The 23,907-nt window shown below is 39.5% G+C and overlaps 1 protein-coding gene and 2 long non-coding RNA genes across 26 annotated transcripts in view; 1 reads left to right on the forward strand and 2 right to left on the reverse strand.

The window, feature by feature from the left end:
- Positions 1 to 776: 776 nt before the first annotated feature.
- Positions 777 to 3,133, forward strand: LOC144077596 (uncharacterized). Of its 4 annotated transcripts, XR_013301049.1 has the most exons (7): positions 777 to 938; positions 1,122 to 1,207; positions 2,275 to 2,396; positions 2,459 to 2,575; positions 2,641 to 2,756; positions 2,822 to 2,936; positions 2,999 to 3,133. It is a non-coding gene; the product is annotated as an uncharacterized LOC144077596 (long non-coding RNA). The 4 variants fall into 4 exon arrangements; XR_013301052.1 differs by lacking the exon at positions 2,822 to 2,936; XR_013301050.1 differs by lacking the exon at positions 2,459 to 2,575.
- Positions 3,134 to 3,173: 40 nt separating this feature from the next.
- LOC144077998 (uncharacterized) lies at positions 3,174 to 5,319 on the reverse strand. The gene is made up of 4 exons (XR_013301142.1): positions 5,267 to 5,319; positions 3,971 to 4,038; positions 3,756 to 3,894; positions 3,174 to 3,284 (listed from the first exon to the last, which is right to left on the reverse strand). It is a non-coding gene; the product is annotated as an uncharacterized LOC144077998 (long non-coding RNA).
- A 1,383-nt stretch (positions 5,320 to 6,702) lies between these two features.
- LOC144077831 (receptor-type tyrosine-protein phosphatase delta-like) overlaps positions 6,703 to 23,907 on the reverse strand; it is a 177,924-nt gene continuing 160,719 nt past the window's right edge. For 12 of the 21 annotated variants that reach the window (XM_077605852.1, XM_077605850.1, XM_077605851.1 and 9 more), the window contains 12 exons: positions 21,882 to 22,005; positions 20,350 to 20,525; positions 19,537 to 19,560; positions 17,674 to 17,793; positions 16,937 to 17,091; positions 15,099 to 15,384; positions 12,046 to 12,224; positions 11,847 to 11,973; positions 10,890 to 11,015; positions 10,651 to 10,805; positions 9,958 to 10,093; positions 6,703 to 9,872 (listed from right to left, as the gene is read on the reverse strand). In XM_077605852.1, coding sequence (XP_077461978.1) covers positions 9,804 to 9,872; positions 9,958 to 10,093; positions 10,651 to 10,805; positions 10,890 to 11,015; positions 11,847 to 11,973; positions 12,046 to 12,224; positions 15,099 to 15,384; positions 16,937 to 17,091; positions 17,674 to 17,793; positions 19,537 to 19,560; positions 20,350 to 20,525; positions 21,882 to 22,005 — 1,677 coding nt within the window. In that variant the 3' untranslated portion in view covers positions 6,703 to 9,803. The remainder of the gene's footprint in view (positions 9,873 to 9,957; positions 10,094 to 10,650; positions 10,806 to 10,889; positions 11,016 to 11,846; positions 11,974 to 12,045; positions 12,225 to 15,098; positions 15,385 to 16,936; positions 17,092 to 17,673; positions 17,794 to 19,536; positions 19,561 to 20,349; positions 20,526 to 21,881; positions 22,006 to 23,907) is intronic. The other 9 variants (XM_077605869.1, XM_077605861.1, XM_077605867.1 and 6 more) reach the window with 1 other exon arrangement.

The raw sequence follows: 23,907 nt of genomic DNA on the forward strand, positions 1-23,907 counted from the left end.
TCCCTTAAAAACATAGACCATTTTTAGTAAGGCTTTGGACACATGGTCTTTTTACAATGAAAAAAAAAAGCCGTACTATACATGGTGTTTTTCTTAAGGTAAAAAAAACCTTACTATCCATTGTCATTTTTAATAATTAAAAGCCTTACTAAAAAGTTAGTGAATGCTAATTTCCCTTTTCCAGACAAAGCAATTGTCTTTCCCGGGAAAAGACAGTAATGAACGTCAATGGCATACGGGCAAACATTGCCCGAAAATGGGGTAAAATCCAGCCGAAAACAGCGTTTATTGATTAAATACAAATACTGGAGCTTTTTAGACATCAGAACCGGGCCCGGAGTATCATTTCCACAGTAAAAAGACAGCGATGAACGTCGATACGTCCATATACGTCCATACCTGAAACGGCAAAAAAAAATGCACTGCCACTGTCTAGAAGTAAAAAACTAACACTAAAGTGCATGTCATCACAATGTTCATAATGTGCAATACTGTATTTGAAAGGATTAAAGCCCAGCCCAAAAATATTTACAGCTCCGCCCCACTAACTAATGCACGTTATGATGAAAACAATGTTTTTTTAAGTATGAATGCCCAATCAACACGTATTTAGCGGCCCCGCCCCCGCCCCACCCACTGACTAATGCATGTTATTATGAAAACAATGTAGTATTTTTTTAAGTATTAAAGTCCAACCAAAAAGCATTTACAGCCCCCCACACACTAACTAACGCACGTTATTATGAAAACAATTTGTATTTTGTGTGTGTCTATTTTAATAGGCGTGGCCGAGGTCACAGTTCAAATTGCCGACGTCAAATCCCAAAATGGCTGATGAGCCAGGAGGCAACACGGGCGTGCACTGCAGAGCAGCTCAAAAGTGACGATTTGCCGAAGAAAGCCTGACAAACTTCTCACAGGACGATGCAGCACATTCGGTACGTTGTCATTTGGGGATTTCGAAGCCCCAGTTCTCGTCTTAAGAGTGATAAGAGCATGATTCGTTGACGTGATGTAGCCCCATGTGTGTGCAGACAGCAAAATGTTTGCTAACAAATTGGCTACATTGCGTTACCGATCGCTCTTTGTTTAAAAAGAAATCATTCCATTGTGTGTTTCAGTCCCTCAACGAGCACAGACTGCTGGGAAACATCAAGAATGTGGCCAAAACGACCAGAAAGGGGTATCTTGTCGACGCCATAACAAAGTGAGTCATTTTTAAATAGTTCCCATTTTCTCTATCCGTGTAATATTTAAACGTCAGCGTTCAGTATTCAATCAAGGCTTTGCGCAATTGGCTCGTTTTTCATCATGATACATTCAACTTTTGAATGAAAACACTAACTAGCTTGGTGTTTTTTTAATAGCAAAAACCTGTGGATAAGTCACCCACACAAATGACATTAGTGGACGTGTAAGGAATAAACAGTAATCCCTCGATCTTCGCGGTTAATGTAGACCAGACATGGCTGTGATAAATGAAAAACTGTAAAATAGGGTCATCCCTATTGAATTTAATTTAAAAAAATACTATAGTGGCAAGTGTAGGAGTAGATTCCGCTTGTGAGTTTCACATCTTTCTGAACTTACAAATAATAATTGAACATAGGCTTTGTCATCATACCCAGATGACTGCGTATGACAATTGGTACAAAAAATCTGCCATGTAGTGGAACTGCACTCGAATAGATTATATACTTTAACCCCGTTAACTTTCTTAAAGACCTCAGGACAGTTTGATTTTTAGTTTTAAATGTGGTTTTGACAAAACCTAAGTGAGACATTTATTCAACAATAGTGCAGGTGTCATTTTTGACTCATTTAAACATTTTTTTCCTCGCATAGGAAGAGAAAAACCAAAGCTTTTTGGATATTTATTTTTTAAGAATGAATGGATTTGAAAGAATTGACTGAAAACCTCAAGGCAGAAGTAGGATTTAGTTTCATGTAATTTGTACCTTGTGGGCCCCTGTCCAGTGTGTTTTCTATATTTCCCACCACATCAAGATCCTGATTATTTGTTTGTGGAGGAAAACATGAAAAATAGACTGGATAGGGGCCTTTAAAGACTCAGATCATTTTTTTTTGTCTCTGCAGCAGACAAAAAGAAAACCAGACCATCAGGAGCATGTCTAATATTGCCTTCTTTTGCTTTATAGAAAAAAAGCTAAATGTAGGAGTTTTTTAGTTAAATTTGACTTAATTAGGCCCTAGTCTGTATTTATTTTTTAATTAACTTAATCTATTGTGCCTTGACCCCTTTTTGTTTTCCAGAGTTCCACCCAAGGGGGGGGGACAAGGTTTCCTGCCTAAGTACAGATAGGCTGACGCACCCCTCATTTCTCGGTGCTGGGTGTTATGCCAGAACCTATCTCCAAACTTTTTCAAAATAAAAGGTAAGACCTTGTGAATGGTTTTTTACTTAACTTTGTGCCATGACCCCTTTTTTGTTTTCCAGAATTCCACAAGGGGGACAAGGTTTCCTGCCTATGTACAGATAGGCTGACGCACCCCCTCATTTCTCGGTGCTGGGTGTTACGCCAGAACCTATCTCCAAACTTTTTCAAAATAAAAGGTAAGACCTTGCAAATGTTTTTTTACTAACTTTGTGTATTGACCCCCTTTTTTGTTTTCCACAAGTCCATGCAAGGGGGACAAGGTTTCCTGCCTATGTACAGATAGGCTGACGCACCCCCTCATTTCTCGGTGCTGGGTGTTACGCCAGAACCTATCTCCAAACTTTTTCAAAATAAAAGGTAAGACCTTGCAAATGTTTTTTTACTAACTTTGTGTATTGACCCCCTTTTTTGTTTTCCACAAGTCCATGCAAGGGGGACAAGGTTTCCTGCCTATGTACAGATAGGCTGAGGCACCCCCCTTTTCTCGGTGCTGGTGGTTACGCGAAAACCTATCAGTGAAGTTTTTCAAAATAAAAGGTAAGATCTTGCGAATGGTTTTTTACTTAACTTTGTGTATTGACCCCTTTTTTGTTTTCCAGAATTCCAGCTGGTGCCAAGGGGAGTTTCTTCGTCCATTTGAAAATGGATGAAGGCAGAACTGAATTTTTAAAAATGCTGGAGGGCCTGCGCGAACCTATCTCCAAAGTTTTTCAAAATAAAAGTTTTTAAATGTATACATGTTTGACTTTGTCTGACAAAAAATGCAAGTAACAATTCAAGTTAAAAAAATTTATTTACAGGTGAACATTTCAACTTTAATATACTTAGTTGGCATTACATTGAAGTGTTGATTAGTGTAGCTAGTCTTTTCTCTGGTTTGTCCACCTGTAGACATAAGACATTTTAGTTAAAGGTTCACAAAACAATTTTACACTTAATTTTTGTAAAATAAAATTAGAAAAAAAACATAGAAAAACTGGGGGAATAAACACTTAGAAAATAAAATTAGGAAAAAAATAGGATATACACACTTAGAAAATAAAATTAGGAAAAAAATAGGGTATACACACTTAGAAAAGCTGGGAGAATGAAAAACACTTGTAAAATAAAATGTGGAAAAAAATGGGATATATAAACTTAGAAAAGCTGGGGGAATGAAAAACACAGAAAATAAAATTAGGAAAAAATGGGATATATAAACTTAGAAAAGCTGGGGGAATGAAAAGAAAATTAGGAAAAAAAGATGGGGGAATAAGAAGAAAAGAAATAAAAAAACTGGGAGAGTAAACACTTAGAAAAGCTGGGGGAATAAATACTTAGAATTTCTGCTCTAACATTAACTGAGATCCTTCTTACCTTAAAGATTTAGTCAAAGAGCTGTGGAAATGAATGGCCAGTGAAACATCACCATGATGATTTAGGCTTTTATTTAATTTGGATTTTCAGAGACACCATATGATTCAAGTGGGCAACTTGTGAGGAAGATCTCTCAGGCCTGTTGCATGCAAAAAAAAAATAGCAAAAGTTAGAATATATAGAATGGAGATTCAACTTTTTTTTTGTAGTTTTACCTGGCCCAGTCTCCTCTTCTATAACCTCAATAGTGCTCTAGGCATGCTAGAAGAGCTGCATCTTGGTGCTAAACAGGGAAAATTTGCACCAAAAAAAGCATAAGTTAGCATAAGTTAGCATATATAGAGCCTGGAGATTCAACAGATTGGCGCAGTTTTTTTTTTTTTGGGAGTAGTTTTATCTTGATGCTAAACAGGGAAAACTTGATTTAACCAAGGTATTTGAGGGTTGCCAAACAATTACGGGATAGAGAAATCTTACAAGAAATTTAATAAACGATCAAGATAAAGAATGAAAATTTGTTAGCGAGTGCCAAGTGCTATTTTTCCCATTCCAGACAAGGCGATTAAATATACAGACTGACGTTAACAGCTAGGACAAGGGTGTCAAACTCGGGTTGGTTCGCAATAATGTCAACTCGATTTCACGTTGGGCCAGACCATTTTTGAAATAATATTTTGATATTTTTTTCTATTTGAAATTGGATTAAAAAAAACTATCAAAAGCCCTAAATATTCTGTTTTTATAGATCTAAAAAAATGTTTGAGCTTTTTTTTCTTAATGAGGGAAAACATCTAATTTGTTTTTCATTTCAAAAGGAAATAAAATATTTTTGGGGATATGTTCAATATTAGCGTGGAAAACAAATTTATTTAAATATATTTATTTTTAGATTTTACTAAATGTTTTTTGAACTAAAAACACAAAAAGGAAAAAATGGATTAAAACATTACAATTATTGATTTAAAAAGGGGAAAATGAGGAAATATAATATACATGTATAATCTTCATTTGAATTTGATCCTAACAGAAAGTCAGCACTCATGATTTACTTTCTCGGGCCGCACAAAATGACGCAGCGGTCCAGATTTGGCCCCCGGGCCGTCGCTTTGCATACGGCGATTAAATATACAGACTGACGTAAACAGCCAGGAGAAAGTTGGCTTAACAGTTTTGTATAAGTGATTTTTTTTGTAAAAAACGAACAATTACAAATCGGCAACGGGTGTTTAGCACTCGCAATCTCCTGCCTCTGGATGTCATTCTACTAGAATGACTTAAAAAGTTTTTAAGTCAAATGGGACGCGTCGTCGTGGGCTAATGCTAAGATAACTAGCCACATACAGCACAAGTCCGGTGAGGAAAAGGAGCCTCAACTTAATTTGTCGACGGTGTGTTCATCCTGGCATTAAACTGACAGATTTGTTGGCGTTTTGGGCTCAATTGATTCCTCAAAAATCTCCCGGTAGCGTGATAAAAATGCATTTAGGCCAGTAAATTGCTCTACGTCTTACCTCGCGTGTGTGCTCGTCCCTCCTCAGCATAGAATGGCTGTCCGAAAGAAGGAGGTACTGCGCATGTGCTTAATTTGCGCACCTGTGTCGACATTAGTCGTAACCACGCCCATATTGAAACGTGGAAAAGATGGCGGTTTGTTTACCGCGCTCCACGGGATGGTTTGGTCTCCCAACTCATGACGTAGGTAGTCGGGGCTGGAGCCTATATCAGCTGACTTTGGGCCAGAGGCGGGGGACACCCTGAATTTGTCCTACTATACATGGTCATTTTTTTTAACAAATAAAAAGCCCTACTATACATGGTCTTTTTCTCAAGGAAAAAAACTTAATACACATTGTCATTCATTAAAAATTTAATTTAACAATTAACAATTTATCAAAAGCCATGGTAATTTTTGGGAAAAATAAAAATCTTACAATAGCCAGTTTTTGAAAAAAAATGAGTCTTAATATACATGGTCATTTAAAAATAAGTCTTACTATACATGGTCATTTTTTGAAAAAATATGTCTTACTATCAAAAATATGTCTTACTGGTTATTTTTTTTTCAAAAATAAAAGTCTTACTATACATGGTCATTTAAAAATAAATAAAAGTCTTACTATACATGGTCATTTACAAAAAAGTCTTACTATAGTACAGGGGTCGGGAACCTTTTTGATGGAAAGAGCTATAACAATTCATATTTTTAAATGTTAATCCTTGAGAGCCATGCTCCGAATTTAAAAGTCAACATGCATGTAAATGTGTGCCTTTTTTAGTCACTTCACCACTTAAAGTACAAAAAGTCTTTGAATTCTTTTGACAACATTGTTACGTTGTTGCTAATCAATGAGTATCAATGAGAAAATCCATGCAGAAGAATGTAATGAAAAAAAAAAGATTATGAGGCGCTGGGGTAGTGTCAATGCCATAATACCAACGTAATGCTCCTATTCCTTCGCTTTCTCACCAGCAGTTTCCATAGTTTACCTCACAGGTTAGTGGAGAGCCATATGCACCCATCAAAAGAGCCATATGTGGCTCCCGAGCCATAGGTTCCCTACCCCTGCATGGGGTACATGGTCTTGTTTTTTTAAACAAAAAAGCCCTAGCATACATGGTCTTTTTTAAGCCTTACTAAACATTGTCAATTTTGTTTTTAACAAATAAAAGGCTTACTATACACTGTTTTTTTTTTAAAGAAAAAAAGCCTTACGAAACATAGTCATTTTTCTTAACAAATAAAAGCCTTACTATACATGGTCTTTTATTTGAAGAAAAAAAACACATACTTAAGTGCTCATGTTTTTTCTTTTTTCATAAAAAGACTTACAGTACATGTTTTTTTTTATTGATGGTCTTTGTTTGCATACTGCCATACATACATAAACACCTCTGAAATCTTCCAAAACATTGAAACCCAAACTAGAATAGAGTATACAGTCAAAAATAGTTTTGGTGTCTTTTATTTCACTTGAGTTTATTTGTAACAAATGAAACTTGTGTCAACAAAGAACATAAATCCATACAGACCCGTGTGTGTTTTTTCATACTCAGGTTTGCACACACTGCGAACCAATGTAAGAAAATAAAAAGCACTTGTTGACCTGGAGCAGAAAATGAAAAATGAACAAACAAAAAAAGTTTACATATACAGACAGACCAGTTTGAGGTGACTGATCCAAGCAACACGCCATTATTTTCATTTTTATACAATTTATAAACTCCAGTTTTATCCATCTACATGATACATAGGGGGGGTTAAAATAGAACACTTTCATCGTGAAACTCATTTGTGGTGCCACAAAGCCACAATGTGATGTATTGCACATATTTCTGTGCCATAAGTGGTGTCTTCGGGTGCAATCTTTTGTTATATCACTCTGTATACCTCATAAACGTCACTTTTTAATTATTTTAGAATTTCAATTAGTCTCTGTGTTCTGTGTTATTTACATATACACACCTGTGTGAGCATTACAGGGTCCATGTTGAGCTAGTTCAAGTAAACTCTTTTTTTTCTTGTAAAAGTTGAGAGGTGGGCTAACAGAGATAAGAGGATTTAGTGCATAGTACAAAAGAGAAAGTGCAAGTCTCCCCATTACAGGTGCGACCAACGGGGCATCTCCAAAGTGGTACCATGCATACAAAAATAACAGCGGGGGCACAAATAACAGTGTTATGAAGAGATCAACATGGAAGAGAGGGAGGGAAAAGAGACACTCTTGGTTGTGGGATTTACTTCTGTAGGCGAAAAATGTCATCAGTTAGCTTCCCCTCCTCCTTCTTCAATTCAACACTAAAAATGCCTTGTGTTTTGATTTTATAAAGAGGCCAGATTTATTAACTCAACTGCGGGGCAAAGTCAGTTTCAAAATAATATACCTATAGTATTTTATATGAAATAAAGTATTACAAAATTAGTAGTGGTTTAGCATATCCAACCTTCAAAGGGAAAAATAGAGAAATCAGATTGGGGTGGGGTTTTATTTTTTTAAATGTTATTTATATTTTTTTAATGGTTCACACACCTGGCAAAGGGTTTGAGTGGAGGTAACTAGTTTAAGAATGATGTCATGACAAAGTTCACCATGGACATTATTCTATTTGTTTTTCATATTTATACCTCACACTGAAAAAAAAATGTTTTACTGCAGTTGACTCCTTGTGCTCATTTCTTCTCTTTCAAAGTGATATGACTGCATTCCATTAAAAGTGATCGTTACACAATGAGCCAACCTACCATAGAAAAACAAAATGCGCGCAATTTCCCCAGAGTGGAACATAACAAAATTATATATCTTCCCTCATTCTTTCTCGATGCCACACACACACGCGCACACGCAGACGACAAATATACATAAGAGTGCATACGTAAATTACACAGGAAACCTTAAACGTAACGTTATCAAAATAGGCGTGTAATATAAGGCACTAGAAATCTAAACTTAAACTATTCATTGCGGGTTGCAGTCATTATTATGGCAACATCGTCTACTTGGGGTGGTGGTGGTGATGTGAAAGGAGGAATCAAATGTCTAACATCCTCGTGTCTAGGACATGATGTATCGTTAATATTTAACTCGGTCATCATGGCATGTGTGTGACTGCAGTAAGGGAGTGGACACAAAAATATATAGAATACATCTACTTATTGCACACTGAATCAAACAGACACACGAGTCATTGGTGAGCATTCCGGTGAGAGCGTTGCCCTGACACATTTCCACAACTCTTTTTCTAAAGTCTAGGTGATGTTTTAAATATCGTTTTTTCATACCCGCACAAAAACAAAATAAAAAACATTCCGTGCACACTCTACGGATTTGTGATGACCTTTCTCCTTTTTCTAGATATACACGCGGAATTGAGAAATTTCATGGGACTGACTGGTAACGGCACACTTTTTAATACTGCTGCGTTGGCCCCTAACTCTAATCATACTCGTTATCTTTTACTTTCAACCTGAATCATTTAGTGTCATCCCTGATCCTAAATCAGACCCTAGAACAAATTCCAGAAACCTGTAATTCACAAAATACGAATCCCATATTGTAACCCTAACCCTCAAACATTTTAACCTCAAACCCTTTACTCCAAACCACCAAACATCATGAGTATAGAACCTTAAATGGTGGAACCTTTGTTAGAAACATCAAACCCAAACTGTGTCTGATTGTACCTCTTTGGAAAAATGACATCATAAAAAGTATTGAAAAGATTAAAACAAGAAAAAATAAAAACAAATGGCTGACTTGCTTCATTAGAGAGCCCACTTTTTTATTTTAAGAAAACGAGTCCTATGTTAAAATTCTGTTTGTGTTGCTTTTTAAACCTCTCAAAATACCAGTCATCACAGTCGCAGGTTACTGGAGCCTAACCCAGTGGACTTTGGGTGAAAGGCGGACTTCACTTATGTTAAATTGTGAAGAAATCTATAGAACTGGTGCTTTTTGTGACAAAAAATATTGTCTTCCTTGTCTGGAAAGAAGTTTCTGCTTTCTTTTAAAAACAACAACAACAACAAAAAAAGGGGAAACACTACCTGACGTCCATTGTGTGTCTGCGTCTTTCTAAATAGTGTGTGCTAGGTGAGCTTCCACTCTCCTGTTGGCAATTCTGCAGTGCTTCAAAGTCCTTCCACCAGGCGTCGATGTGATAGATGCTTTCCAGCTTGTCTGTAGATAGAAAAATCAAATGTCCTGTGATGCTCTATCTGTCAAAATTGGTGATGCTACGTGGTGGATGAGGTGAAAAGTTCCACACCCGTACAATGTAAAGCAACCTGGGTGCTCAGAAAATAGCACTGACTGAAACAAAGACAATATTCTGATCAAGTATTGGAGCGAGTTGCTTCTTCAGATTGACCAAGGGGTGTGTTTCAGTCAGAGGGTGTGTGGGGACCCCTTGTCAAGCAGGTTACTATGGCTCAGTTAGAGGTTCTCTTGGTGGGTACGAAGGAGCTCCTTTCACTCTGCATGTTGGTGGCGCTCTCTTCACAGACACGTCGCCGCCTAGCAACTGGATTAGGTGGGACGTGCCATGACACATTTATGTTGCATAATGATCAAAGCTTCCCAGGTACTCCAGGCTGGCGCGGTAGCAGAACTGGTACTGGTCCTGGCGGAGGAACAAGGCACTTTTAAGAATTGCTAAAAAAAAATAAGGCGCTAAAGAAAATGTGATGGCTGTTTTGAAGGCTGACCTCTGTTTGAACGGTGGCAGGCCTCTGTGTGCGCAGCATCTTGACAGTCTGAAAGATGTCAACAACGCCCTCGTATCGCATCCTCTCCAATACGATGCTCAGCGTGATGAACACGCCCGTCCGGCCAACTCCAGCGCTGGAAAGAGAGAGAGAGAGACATTTACAGCATTAATGATTTAAACATTTGATATTTTTCACTGGAGTATTTAAAAAAATTGGAAGGTCAAAAAAGCATTCACATATATACTCTTTATGTATGTATGTATGTATGTATATATTAGGGGTACTTGATTCATAGCATTTTAATCGCACAATACTATTTAAATAAAATGGAGTGTGTCAAATTTTGGCATGTGAGCATTGTTTAAACTGCCTGAAAATTCAACAAAATTAATAATTATGTTAAAGGAAAGTGTGTATCATGGGGTGTGAATGTATATACATTTGATATGATTCGATTTGGTTTTATTGAACAAAATATTGACAAAGTTGGAATCAACAACCCACGACTTCAAGTTGTCCAATAGCAAAATTTCAAAAATGAGCCAAATAATGAAAAAAAAATATATATATATTTTAAATATTTGATACCTTATAAATCTTGAAATTGCCCGTGTATTCATATTAATTACCCAATGGATTCCAAACCAAATTTTATGACAATAATCTTCAACAATGTTATTCCTTTGTTACCTGCAGTGCACAGTAATTGGTCCATCCTGACCAAACTGTTCCTTGGTTTTATGCACTTGTCCTATGAAATCAATAAATCCCTCCCCTGACTTTGGCACTCCTTGTTCTGGCCAATCAGTGAACTGGAATTGACGAACCGTCCGTGATTGGCCATCCTAGAAGAAAGCAAATGCATGACTTAATTCCTCTCGGACCTTTAACGATCCATCCCACGCTTGACTTTTGACTGCATGACTCACTCTGGCGTCGGTGACTTTGAATTCTCGGAGGATGTATTGAGGCATGTTGTACTCGGCCATGGGATCCACCACAAAGTATTGGTACCGGGCTGAGCGTTCTGCTGGCCAATATTGGTGACATTTCTCCTGCATGGACATGACACACAAATCCAAACATCACTTGGGCCAGACTCAGTGTGCCTGGGGGGATTTGCTTTTGTATTGGCGTGTGCTTTTTTTCCACATCATTCCAGCTGGATATTGCTTTACTGCTGCTACACTGTCGGCTAGTACCCTGGGCAGGTCAATTCTATGTTTTCAACTTTGAGATTACAAGTCAGATAGGATTTAGTTTTTTTGTATCAAACACTTTTGTCTTCACAGTGCACAGCCTCTGCTTTTATCAAAAATGCAGAGCCAGTGAAATTAAAGCAAGAGCCAATTTTCAATCAAAACACACAACAACAGGGCAATAACATTAAGCCTAGCACAATACTTTGTGAGTCCATTTTTACCCAGTTGCGCAAACAAAATTTAAACATGGATTAGTCACAACCATTCCTAATTTCTATTAATTCTTTTGGGCAAACATATAAATGAAAAAAGGCAGTTTGATCAGCTCAATTGGAGAGGACGGAAACATTAAAAATGTGTCTTCTGGAACAGACATCTTATTTGTTGTGCAATCAAGTTGTTTAGAAAACATTTGAAAATAAAAGAATAACCAGTAGTATGAAATTGTAAAAATGTGGACATGAAATATAGGAGATTCCTCTCAGACAGTGACATGTGAAATATGTCATTAAAAAATAACAATCCATTGTCATTTGAATGTTTTTTCATTTATCATTAATTTACCAGGTATCTAATAAATCATCTAATAACACTTAAATGGTTAATTTAACATTTCCCTTTGTTATGTAAGTCTATGAACTAAAGAAAGAAAAAAGAAAGGCACTATAAAACGAGCATCCTTACCCGCCCCATCTCTCTCAGTTTAGTGAGCATGACAACTATGGTAGAGTTATGCTCCCACAACATCCTCCAGTAGTCCTCTGTAGTCTCAGCCAACGGTCCTTGGGTTGCTATGTAGGCCTTTTGTTGCCTAAAAACACTTTGGCGTTACCAACGGTGACCGGACTTCAAAAATCGTGGAATGATTTAAGGTGTGACTGACCTGTATCCGTCAATGAAGCTGGCGTTGATGTAGTCTGAGCCCTCAACTCCTCTGATTGGCTGCAGGGGAACACGCGTACTCTCATACGGCATTATGTTGACGAGCCTGTTCTTGAACTTGTTGCATGGCAGGTTGGCACTGACAAAGCGCGATGTGTGGGCCTTGGCACTGGCCAGACGCTGGGAGACAAAAGAGGACAAGCCATAGATACATTGAAAATATGTTTTCAGGTATATACTAGAAAGACGTGGCAGCTCGTCAAGTCGCCGGGCAAGAAACCTACTTACAGTGAACATACAATATCTTTGCAACAATACATGACTATACCCCTCATTTCATTTGAAACATGTGCGCGTTATGAAAATGTGTAGAAACAACTTGACAGCAGGCCTTCAAGTATTGGTGACATCTTATTATTTGTTTTGATCCCTGTCCTTTTTCAGTAGCAACTCGCATCTTTCTTAACTGACACTCAGTTTTTTTTCATGGTTTAAAAATATTTCATTTTTACTACTACTATCACTAAATGTTTTAATTTGAAACGTAGCGTAATGCAATTATTTTTGTTGTTTTACATGTCCCTGTTTAATAATCTCACAAATGTATTATTATTGTTCATTGTAATAGTCATATACTAAATGTTTGTATTTTTCACTTGTTTTTAGTTGATTAACCTTGAGAGGATTTGATTTAGTTAAGGAACAAAAATTGAATAAGTACATAGAAAACACCATTTGAATACGGATGAACAACTCTGAGGTCAAAAAGTTTAAGAATGTCTATTTTACCTGATATGAGGAAATTCTGTTTTGCTCAGTGGAAGGTTGACTCGTGCTTGGACTGATGAACACCTAACTAGCAAATTACATGAATTTGGCCCAGGAAATCTACGCTGTGAAAAAGATACTCCAACACTGCCTCAGACCTCCTAAATACAACAACTTAACAGTATTCCAACAAAAAGCTACCATTACTCCTAAGTGCATGCACCACATGATAAAAATGTCCATAAAAGAATGGAAGACAAAAAAAGGAACACAGACAGAGCCTCTCCTAAATGCAAGTTTTTTGGCGCACTGCACACGTGAAATGAGAAAAATCCTATTTACTGTCCAGCCTCAGGGTATACAGTGAATAAACAAGAGAATATTATGGGTTGGGGGCATTGAAAGGGAAAGGGATGCGGTGCATAATAAAGATAAATGAAAAAAACAGAAAGAGAATCCAAAGTTTGGAGCAGGAAACCACAAGGCCCCGGGTTGTCTCACTGTACATGTACGACCCTCAAATGATCCTGTATCCCCGAAACACACACACACACGCATACTTTCTCAAGCTTGACCAATGCATGACGTCTAAAAATGAGAGAAAACAACAGCAAGCAGGCAGAGGGAAACCACAGACTCCAGGGGGACTGAAACAATACCCCTCACTGGGCAACAATAGGTTCTCGCAAAGTAAGCTTTCAATATTGGTGGCTATGGGAAAGCTGTGGGAAAAACAGACATTCTTTATTTTCTTTAAGATGGAACCAAGCAAAAAATCCCCTAGAAAAATAACCACAAGTTTAGATGCCGTTTATTTTGGTACTCTTAAGTATGGTTTTGATCATCAACAATCAAGACGCTCTTATCAAGACAAATCCGGGACAAACAGTCCATTGTGTATCTCTGGAAAACATCTCATTATTTTAAGTCTGTCCGGATCAAACCATGACGAGTTGGCAAGCAGAAAGAAAAACAATCTTCATGTGAAGTGAGGCCATTTAAGAGTAAAGTGGATTGTGAGGAAAGTTGAATCGATGAGGGATCTGGATAGAAGTTTTTGAAAAAAAATATACCTCAGAAACCAAGGTCATTCAGGACAGGTCTCTGATCAAAGGATTGCTTAAGAATATATATACTACTCGAAGTTATAGGAAATGAGCAATCAAGCATCATAACACTGATTTGGTAAAACCATTAGATACAGTATGTGTAATAACATTTTTTATGATTGCAACAGTATCAGTCAATTCTTGTTCAAGTACATGAGTTGTCTACTTGCTTGAACATATTCTTTCAGCGGGCTTATGTCAGATTTACAACTTGAACGATGGAAAGTGTATTTCCACATGCTATTCTGTGGTGCCCAATAACTGAAATGGAATCTGATGAATGAAGCAACCATGCCACGTGTTTTCCATCGACACGAGACTGGAAAGAAAGTTCAGAGGGTGCAGAGCAGAGTTCATTGTCATTCTGTCCAGGTTGTTGTTACCAGGATATGAAATGCAAGGCATCAGCGGAAGACTCACTCACTCAAACAGGCTTTTTTTGAGTACATGAACAGACACAAGGCTTTTTTTCTCTTTAACTCAACTTCTGGGAGAACATTACTTTGTTCCATTAGCAATGCACATTTGCCTCTTAAAATAGTCAGTAAAACGGTCTTTTCCTTTGAATCACAAGGTGAAATCCCATAATCCTTTTCAATTTCAACCATCCATCCTAACTTTATGAAGACACTCAGTGGGGGGCTGCTAAAACTAAAAGAAGTTCCAACAGCCCAAGGAAAGACGCTGTCAGAGACCATCAAGTTCAGAAAATCCATGCTCACGCATACGGCCTGACCTTGCAAAGAGGGTTCCCTCTATGATGTTCCAGTAAAAAGCCACAAACCGAAGAACTGTTGATTTAGTCAGTAACAATTCCAAGGACAAGAGGCTCTTTCCTCTCATTAAAGTCCTTTCTCCATAATTTGTTTTACTTTGTAATTTCTCAAATAGCCTTGGACATAAAGTTCAGGGATCATTAACTGACTGTCTTTTATAATTGTTCAAGATCTTCATAAGATATTAACTAAGCTATGCCTAAAAAAATAGAATGCTAAGTTGTATAATGGCACGTCAATTTCATAGTGTAAGTGCTCTGCGTAAAACAAATGTGCTGATTGATTCCAATTTGATAATATCATGCTATTGGTAGTGCGGTGGTTATGTAAATGATTTATTTAAGCCGTACTTCAAGTTCCTCTTTGCATAGAAGACTACTGTGTTGTTGGCAATTGCTCACCTTGAACTCCAGCTCCATGCCGGTGACATTGTCGCCAGGTTCAATCTGCGTCAGCCTCTGGATGTACGAGTACAGGTTCCTGGCAGGGACCTCTGTGTTCCCGCAGGCCACCGCTTCCAGCAGCGCGTCGTAGATGAAGATATACTGGTCCTCAGTCTGGACCATGTAGTTCCTCTGGGAGCGCATTAGCGTGACGTGGCCATAGATGTCCACGGCCTTCTCATGCTTGATTCGTTCCGCCATGGCGTCGATCACGATGAAGCAACCTGTACGGCCCACTCCGGCACTGAATGGGTGAATGGTGACATTAATGTCATGTATTTTTCAAACTCATCAAATCTTGCCTCACAATTCAATTCTGAGTTTCAGAGTCAAATGACTTGAAGTGACTTAAGTCGCCATTTTCAGGACTTGGTATTCATTTTTCATAAAGCCTACGGTCTAAGATGAATACGCTATTAGTACTATAGCTAATTGTCATTGCCAATTTGAGGTTTGCTGAACATGCTTCCATAAGGGTTTGACTTTGCTCTGTTCAGGATTTTGGTAGGAGTGGGATTTCAACAGATTTATAATATGATTGTAGATGCAAGAATTCTGTATAGCATAAGGCCATCAGCAACATTTGTGCATAAAGATTGACATCAGCGACAAGTCATCACCAGCATAAGGAATATGTACTTTTCTATTTACAAGCAATTCTAATATGAAATATTCTATATTCATCCATATTACGGCTTTACTGGTACCAAATATTCTTACTAAGCAGGTTTCTGCAAGTGAATGAAAACCTCTTTAAATGGGAGAATGAACATTGGGGTTTGTAGATTGACTACAGTGGAATAGGATTTGGGACCATTGTTTGATTCCCAGGCTGCTTGATAAGTTAAGGCACATTATGACGGAGCCTTTGTGCGATAATTAAATTTGCCTGCTAATCCTGAGAGATACTCCATCTGAATGTGAGAAAAGATTAGGAATAGCTTCTCTGCCGACAACCTTTTCAACCTCGTCTCGCCTTGGCCGCTCTCTCTCTTCATTTTGCCTCTAAGTACCTTTCACATACTTTGCCGTCAGCCTCCGATTTCTCTGCACCTTTCCTCTTCTTTAATCCCCCACTTCCATTCACTGTGTCCACAGTTTGACCTCGCCTATTTCCCCTCACTCCCTCCGCTACTCTCATTCTGCTCATATCTCATCATTTAACTCCCAGTCCCTCCCCAACTCTTCCGCTCCATCATTGTCTCGATCCCTCTTTTTACCCTCTGCATCTCACCGCACTAATTCCTCCTCTCGGGAGCCTCTGGCCCATATTCCCTTAGCAACCTTCGATTGCCTTTCCTTTCCAGTTACTGCAAATAAGAACCTCTTTTGAGCGCTCGCTCCCAACAAGTATTTCAAAAAAATCTTCCGCCACCCACCCTGACAGTATTTGTATTTAAACACATGAACCCGAACCCGCTTCAATGGTCGGCAGCAAATATTGCTTATGCAAAATAAGGTCAGCAAACAGGCAGCTTGAGAAGAGGAAGGTTATCGAGGGATGAGCGCATACGCTTACGTAACAGCAGGTCCAATTGTGGTTTGGCTGGAGAACCATTAGTGTACACAATTGGATTGGACTGGATTTATAAAATGGGGCTGCGGAGTGAAAAAGAACCACCACTACGGTTAATTATACACTCTGCCTGCCAATTTAAGGAGCCTGCTTTGTGTTTGCAAGTGAGTAATCCCACATATCTTGGTAAAACCCCCACTAAAGTCTTCTTTGGGGCTGTGAATTAAAAGTGGGGAAGTTTCTAAAAATGGTTCGTAAAACGGGGCGGAGCGTTGCACACCTGCAATGTACGATCATGGGCCCTGCATCGGCAGGGTTGCAGGCCTTGACCCTACGCAAGAAGGCTAGGAACGGAGTGGGGTGCTCGGGTACCCCGTGGTCTGGCCAAGCTGTGAATTGAAAATGACGAACCTCCCGCTTTTCATTGGAGCCACTCTGGAAAGACAATCCCACAACGTTAGGGTAGTAATGGTAATTAGCATTGAGTAATGCGATGTTAAAACAACATAATTGGTCTGTAATAGGCTGTAAAGTGCAGTTGTGGCTAGAACATCTGCCACATAATGGAAGGATTTTGGCCTCATAAAAGGGGACACATTGTCCAGTCAGTGGTGACCGATCTTTCAAAATAGGTCAGTAGAACACAGACGAAAAAAAAATCAGCACTTACTGGTAATTTTAGGAGGTGCATTTATAGCAGCTGCATGCTGTGAGTTATTGATTCCAAATTAAATACTGCGCTGATCCTAGTGGTGATTTTCATGTAATAAATTTAGTAAGTGGCATGGCATCTGTAAATTAATAAACTACAAATTTATACAGATAATCTAAGAACAATGTAAATAATCTTTATACTTGAGCTAATTAGGGTTATTTTTGCTCACGTTGGCTGAGAGACATAATCAACGCACGCATGTATAGTAGCTACTGTCACGTTGTTGCAGGCAGCATAAATATTTCACGGGATCAATACACATTGGTAAACTGCATCATGGTCGAGTGCACTTTTCGTGTTACCTTGTAAAGAGCAAAGGTCCTGACAGAGTATGTGGCCAGCTCTACTGTGTCCAGCAGAGTGACCTGAATCAAGCCGTACGTCTCTGTCCCTCGTGTTGGCCAGTACTGGTCACACTTCACCTAAAACGGAAGACAGACAATGCTGTTAGACATTGAGCTCTTGCTTTGTAGACAGAGGTGCATGAGCACAGTGTGTTCCAAGTAAAAAAAAAGAAAGAAAGTGGTGGAGGGATTAAACAGCTCAGTGAGACTTTGCAAAATTCAGACAGGAGTGTTGGAATAAAACTGTGCTTATTGAGGCAACACTGTGTAAAAGAGGTTTTAGAATGTGCGAGGAGTGATAGCATTTGCTAACGTGTGTGATCCCTCACAAGTCAGTGTTCGATACTCTTAAAATGTGCATCAGGAACCTTCCATACATTTGGCAAGTGCCACAGAGCTGGAAAAGTCGAGTATCGCCTGACTCGACATGGGCCAAACGCTCCAACCTCACAAATCCCCAAAAGACGATGTGGCGTGCTTCACCATCCTAAACACCTTGAAATTCCCCCGCATCACACGACCGTACTTGGACTTCTTCGGCTCAGTCTCATCAACCACAAGAGAGAAAGCCATCCCCGTGGTGCGGGAGGGGCGTCCTAGAGCCTTGGCAGAATCAGGCCAAAGCAAACCCTAGTCACTGATCCCTCCGGTCCTCACATCAAAGACAGAACGCAGCTCGGCTCAGCTCGCTCTGCATTCCACTGCTCCAGACTGAGGATTAAGCATTTTGGCCCGGGACATTCGGGCTGTAATTACAGCTTTTCCACTGTGTTCCCACCAGACCTTGAGACACTATCGGGACAAGCACCATCTTTCACAGTGGGAGGTGGTCTAAAACCACATGTGGGTACTCAACTTATAGGAAGACAGATAGCATGTCAAAATTTGTTTTGTCGTCCAAGGAATAGAGCTGGGCAATATGACTAAAATCCGAGAAACAATGTGATCATCAGAAATTGTTTCTACAGACACGTATGAAAAGGCCCAATTCTTTTGAACCCAAATAGATTGGAGGGCTATCTCTATCGCTGCCAGAAAATGGGTTCATGAAGGTGCCACTACGAATTATTTAGAAAGAATCAGCCACAGACTTTCCCTGTTTTAATATATTTTCCATCAAACAATGAGAAATTCACTATATTTTGGCATATTGTTGTATAAAGTGGGCCAGATTGTGGTAGACGATTGTTTTCCCCATATTGCCCAGCTCTAACGAGCCACCAGCAGAGCTGTCTGCTCTTGTGCGGTTTTCTTAAAAGAAGAAGACAGAAGACCCCAATTCCATCTGTGTTGGTAATAAGCAAACACGTAAAAGCGCGATCAAGATGGGTGCTGAACTGGAGAAAGGCAGCTTTATAGTAAACATCTAAAGAGCCGAGGAAAAATTCAGAAGAGCAGATTCATCATCTTTATGAGGCAGTTGATTTTCCTTACAGCAAACATGCCATAGAGTTCATTCTTACCAATGCTATAAAGTTGTCCTTTAAAGGCCTTGCGGTATGAAATTTAATGCTACACATTTTATTGCACCGCAGCTAGACAGGAAGTCCATTTGTAGGTGTGATCATGCAAGTGTAGACACTAATGTGCACTGTTTTTGAACTTTGGTGGTAACAGGAAACCCAAGTCGGCCCTCGTTGACTGCGGGTGCCTTGTGGCGCTTTCCAAATACGAGTTCAACTCATTGCATTTGGCTATGGCACAGGAGGAAACGGTAAAAAAAGAGGCAGTGAATAGAGAGGGAAGGGTAAGGAGAAAACCATGTGAGGAGAGGATGCATTTTAAAAAGGGATTATCAAAGGAGAGAAAGCGAGATCTTGCCTTAGAGAAGAAATAAGAGGGCATCTGAGGGTCAAAGAGACACAACAGAGACAGTTGGAGAAGGTTGGAAAAGGAACAGCTTGAACACAATGCACAGGTTAATAATAGGAAAAGAAACACAGATGACATGAGAGGATCATTTGCAACAAAAACATTTTACAATGGCTTTCTATAATGCTGAGCCAGTCTTGTTCATTTTTATGCATGCACAACCCTCAAATGAACAACAAAAATGCCTTGAAGCTGAATATGGAATTCAAATTCATTACCCAAATTGCTGTGCCTCTAACCTTCTTTCATTATTATTAGAATTCCAATCCTACAAGTATGTCATTCATTTTTTGATGAGCAACAGCATGACAATATGACCCTCTATTTTTCCTTAATGGAATATCCTTTCTACAGTAGAACATACTCACCCTTCAATTTCCTTTTAACCATCTCCAATCTCTAACTCTCCTCATCATGATTATATTAAGCATGTATGTAACTTTGCTCCAATGCTGGAGGTTCTGAATCTAATTTTGAAGGTATAGATAAACCTTTACAGGTGCCACTATATTTCCTTACAGTTTTCAGCCAAAGAACTTAGCTATTGCTCACCACAAATGATTGTGCTAATCTGTCTATCTTTCTGCATATCTGCAGAGGTGAACTTCTCAGTGTGGCTCGTAAAGTTAGCCTCTGCTGGTATAATATTATCCCTGGCAAAATACAATACTTTCCTTTTGCAAATGATATGCGCTTCTCAATTCCAGTCATCCTGTCCGCCAGCCTAGACTGCCTTTGCTATTTCATTCCATCAAGTCTTACCCTTGACTTCTCCTCCAGCTTGGTCATCATGATGATATTGGCTGTATGCTGCTCCCACACCATCCTCCAGAAGTCTCCAAAAGTCTCTGGAAGGGAACCCTGAGTGGCAATGTAGGCATTTTGACGTCGGTACCCATCAATATAGTTGGCGTTGATGTAATCACTCCCTGGGACGCCTGTGTGCAAAAAAAAAAAAAATTCCAGGTTAATGGGGGCATCAGGACCTACCATTTCATAGCAATTTCCCTTCTGGACAAACTTGATTGTTATTGGATTTCTTGTGACTCAATCTTTATGGATTTTCCCAGTCAAAAATCACGAAAGCAGGATTATGTCACAAAAATAAAGGGTGTGGATCAACTGATCTTGTGCCAGAAAGATGATTTGCTGTTAGATTGTTCAGCTGTCATGTTTTATAATACCGTACCTCGCTAAAACGCTCACATCTAATCTGATTTTACTCTGATGTGTGGTTTTGAATGGCAATATGACTCTAAGGCCGTTGGTGTGTAAGACGAGGCTGACACTACTTGAGTCCTGGATGGATTGTGTGTATGTGCGACGCCATCTGTGTGTGTGTTTGATTTAGGATCAGTCCTGCTCATCTGGGACCTAATACCATAATCCCCCAAATCACTGAGTCATAGCTCAAACAAACAAACACGCAAGAAAATACACACTACAAACACGCACGAGGAGTCGACAGTGACCTGATTATGCCAAAGTAGGGCGCACAAACTCATTTTGTGCCTTTTGATTGCAATTTACATTACTGACAGTGGCAAATTGCTGATGTGTGCGTGACAGATTAAGGTAAAGGAAGTCTGTAGTCTTCAAAGTCTGTCATGTAGCCGTTTTTTTTGTTTTTTCAAAATAACAATTCTTAACTTGTTGCAGTGACTGTGATTGGCTGGTGAGTTCAGGGCAAACCCGCCAAGTTTCCTGAGCTCCAGCTCCCCCTTTAATCTTATTGATATTATTGCTACAGACAATGGACGATGGATGGAGGTTACACTGCAATGGCAATGAGTGCTTCTATGTGTATATATTTGTTTTTCTGTGCATGAAAAAGAGCGAGAGCATTTTGGATCAGAATGCGTGTGAATATTTTGCCTTCTGCATGAGCCTATTCTAAGGTGTGTATGAATATGTGTTTGCATGGGGATGCTTAACAATTTCTATCCTGTATTGAAAGTATATTATGCGAAGAGACCAACAGACATGATAGCCATGCTGACAATTTCTCTGCCTTGGGTCTATTCCACCTGAAGTGGCTAAATGTGTCTCTAGATGGCTCCTGGAAATTAAAGGAAAGGAAAGGGTGTGTGTGTGCGTGTCCCGCCCCCTGTGTTTAGGGTGAAATAGATTACACTATTCGTGCTGTTTTCAATCGGTCAAATCTGGGTTTAAACCTAAACGCAAACTTGTGTGTTGTCTCCCCACTCTGTTGGATCGAGAGCAAGCTCATGCATGCACACGCCCGTACACAATAACACACATATGCGCACACACGCATTGGCAACATGTCTTACCCTCAATGCCAGAGAGAATAACCCTGGAGTGGTCATAGGCGATGACGTTAGCGTAGCGGTTCTTTGGTTTGTTGACTTCTAAGTTGGAGTTTTCCCACGTGAACTGCTGACCGGGGTCAACGGACTGCCAGGCACAAAAAAAAGGCAAAAGTTACCTTCAAAAGACAGGGAACAAACTTTGGGATTTGTGCTTGTATTGGATGAGGATCACACGCACGCTGGCACTTAGCAATGTTTTCACTTAAAATGAAACACTGTTTTTGAAATGGTTCTTCCTGCATATGGTCTGGCAGCTCTACCACTGTCTGACAAATCCCCACAGCAGGCATGTTTGCCATGATTTGAAGGAAAATGTAGAAGTTGACGTCTGAATCAACATCAGTGAAACAGGACTGTCAATAGTATTTCATGAAATGGCTTAAAAGACTGTCTTGGGAAATTAATTAAATAGTCCTTAGCACCAGATTAAATGTGGCACACTGCACATATTGGCATGAAGGCCAGTTTTTCCTCCTCATTTCAACTGATAAACTCATCAGTCAAAATGTTTGATTGATTCTACACATTAAAAGAATCTTATGATAAAAAACATTCCTTATCAAGACTATTTTTTTCCAATAATGAATTTGTTAAATGCGTAAATTAAGTCAATAGTTCAAATAACAAAATACATTTTCATGTATTTTGAGTTTTAAATTCAGAGTATGGCTCTCCCGCAACATTTTAAAATACGAATTGTTTGTCTCTATCTGTCAAAAAGGTTCCTGACCCCTGCCCTAGACTGACTGCCAGTCGATCACATAGCAAAGAATGGTTGCACTTGAGCCAATCGTAATGCACCACTGATCATTCCGGATCGAGAACAAAGTGCACATTTAATGACGCGCAGGCCAAACGGGATCTTGAGTTTCAAGAAAAAGAAGAGAAACGAGGAAGGGACTTTCCACCATCTACAAGAAAGAGCTACCAGAGAAAGATGATATGTGCTCAAAAAGATTCCTCTGGGAAAGAGAGGATAGTTGTGTCAGACCAACACATTCAGTTTCTGGAGGGTAATTACAGTTTAAGCATCTCTGTGAGAAGGGAGAGGCAGACATGAGGTCATTATGAAGCTGTCAATGGAGAGAGATGAGGACAAGGGAGCCAGAGCAATTTAGCAATTGTGAATATTATACCACACATAATTATGGCTTGGTTGGGGGGAGGGGGCGGATAGGGGTGGTATTGTGGATACGCACGCGTGCGTCTGTGTGTGTGTTCTAGGCTGATTCTGTTGCTCTGCACAATATCACGTGTGTCTGATTATTTCACTGCAATCATTTCTGCTCCCCCCCGATGCCTCGACCATCCATCTCTCCCCCTCGCTCGTTAGGGGCTCGCAATTGAAAAAAAAGCACAGAGTCATGCAGCGAGAAAGCCAGAAGGTTCAAACCGCACGACCGGTTCCTGCACCGGCTTGTCCATCCTTCTCAGCGCCCTCTCCCAAAGCGTTTAAAACATCCATCCTTGTGATGTTTTTTTCTTCTCATTCCGAAATGGTCTTGCTCTTAAAGGCTGCCACACACCATTTCTCCCGCTCGTGTGGGAGCCAATTAGAGGCTCACCACTCCATCGCTCAATCCAGACATGAACTAAAAAGCGTCTATGCAGCTAAATGTGATGCTGGCTCTATTTGCTAAGCTTTTGGGGGACCTTTTTGGGATGGACACTGCCCCTGATGCAAGGGAAACTTCAACCATGTACACACCGAATGGTTTTATGTGTCTCATGTTGAGGCTGCAGTGCCTTTATATTTCTATCTGCCTCTTTGCTCTTTCTGCACCAGTGGACCGGATAACAATCTGGCTGTAAGCAAACTTTCCTTGAGCCTTGCATTTCCAATTTTCATCTCTGAGCTGTGTGGATAAGAGCACGGCAGCAGAATGGGAAATGTGCTCAATCTTGCATCGCTTTGATCAATATACAGTATGCAGTTGTTTACTGTGGCTCCTTCCATATTACAACAACACACACAGGTGATGTATTA

The sequence above is a fragment of the Stigmatopora argus genome, chromosome 7, assembly GCF_051989625.1.
Source record: "Stigmatopora argus isolate UIUO_Sarg chromosome 7, RoL_Sarg_1.0, whole genome shotgun sequence".
Lineage (NCBI taxonomy): Eukaryota > Metazoa > Chordata > Actinopteri > Syngnathiformes > Syngnathidae > Stigmatopora > Stigmatopora argus.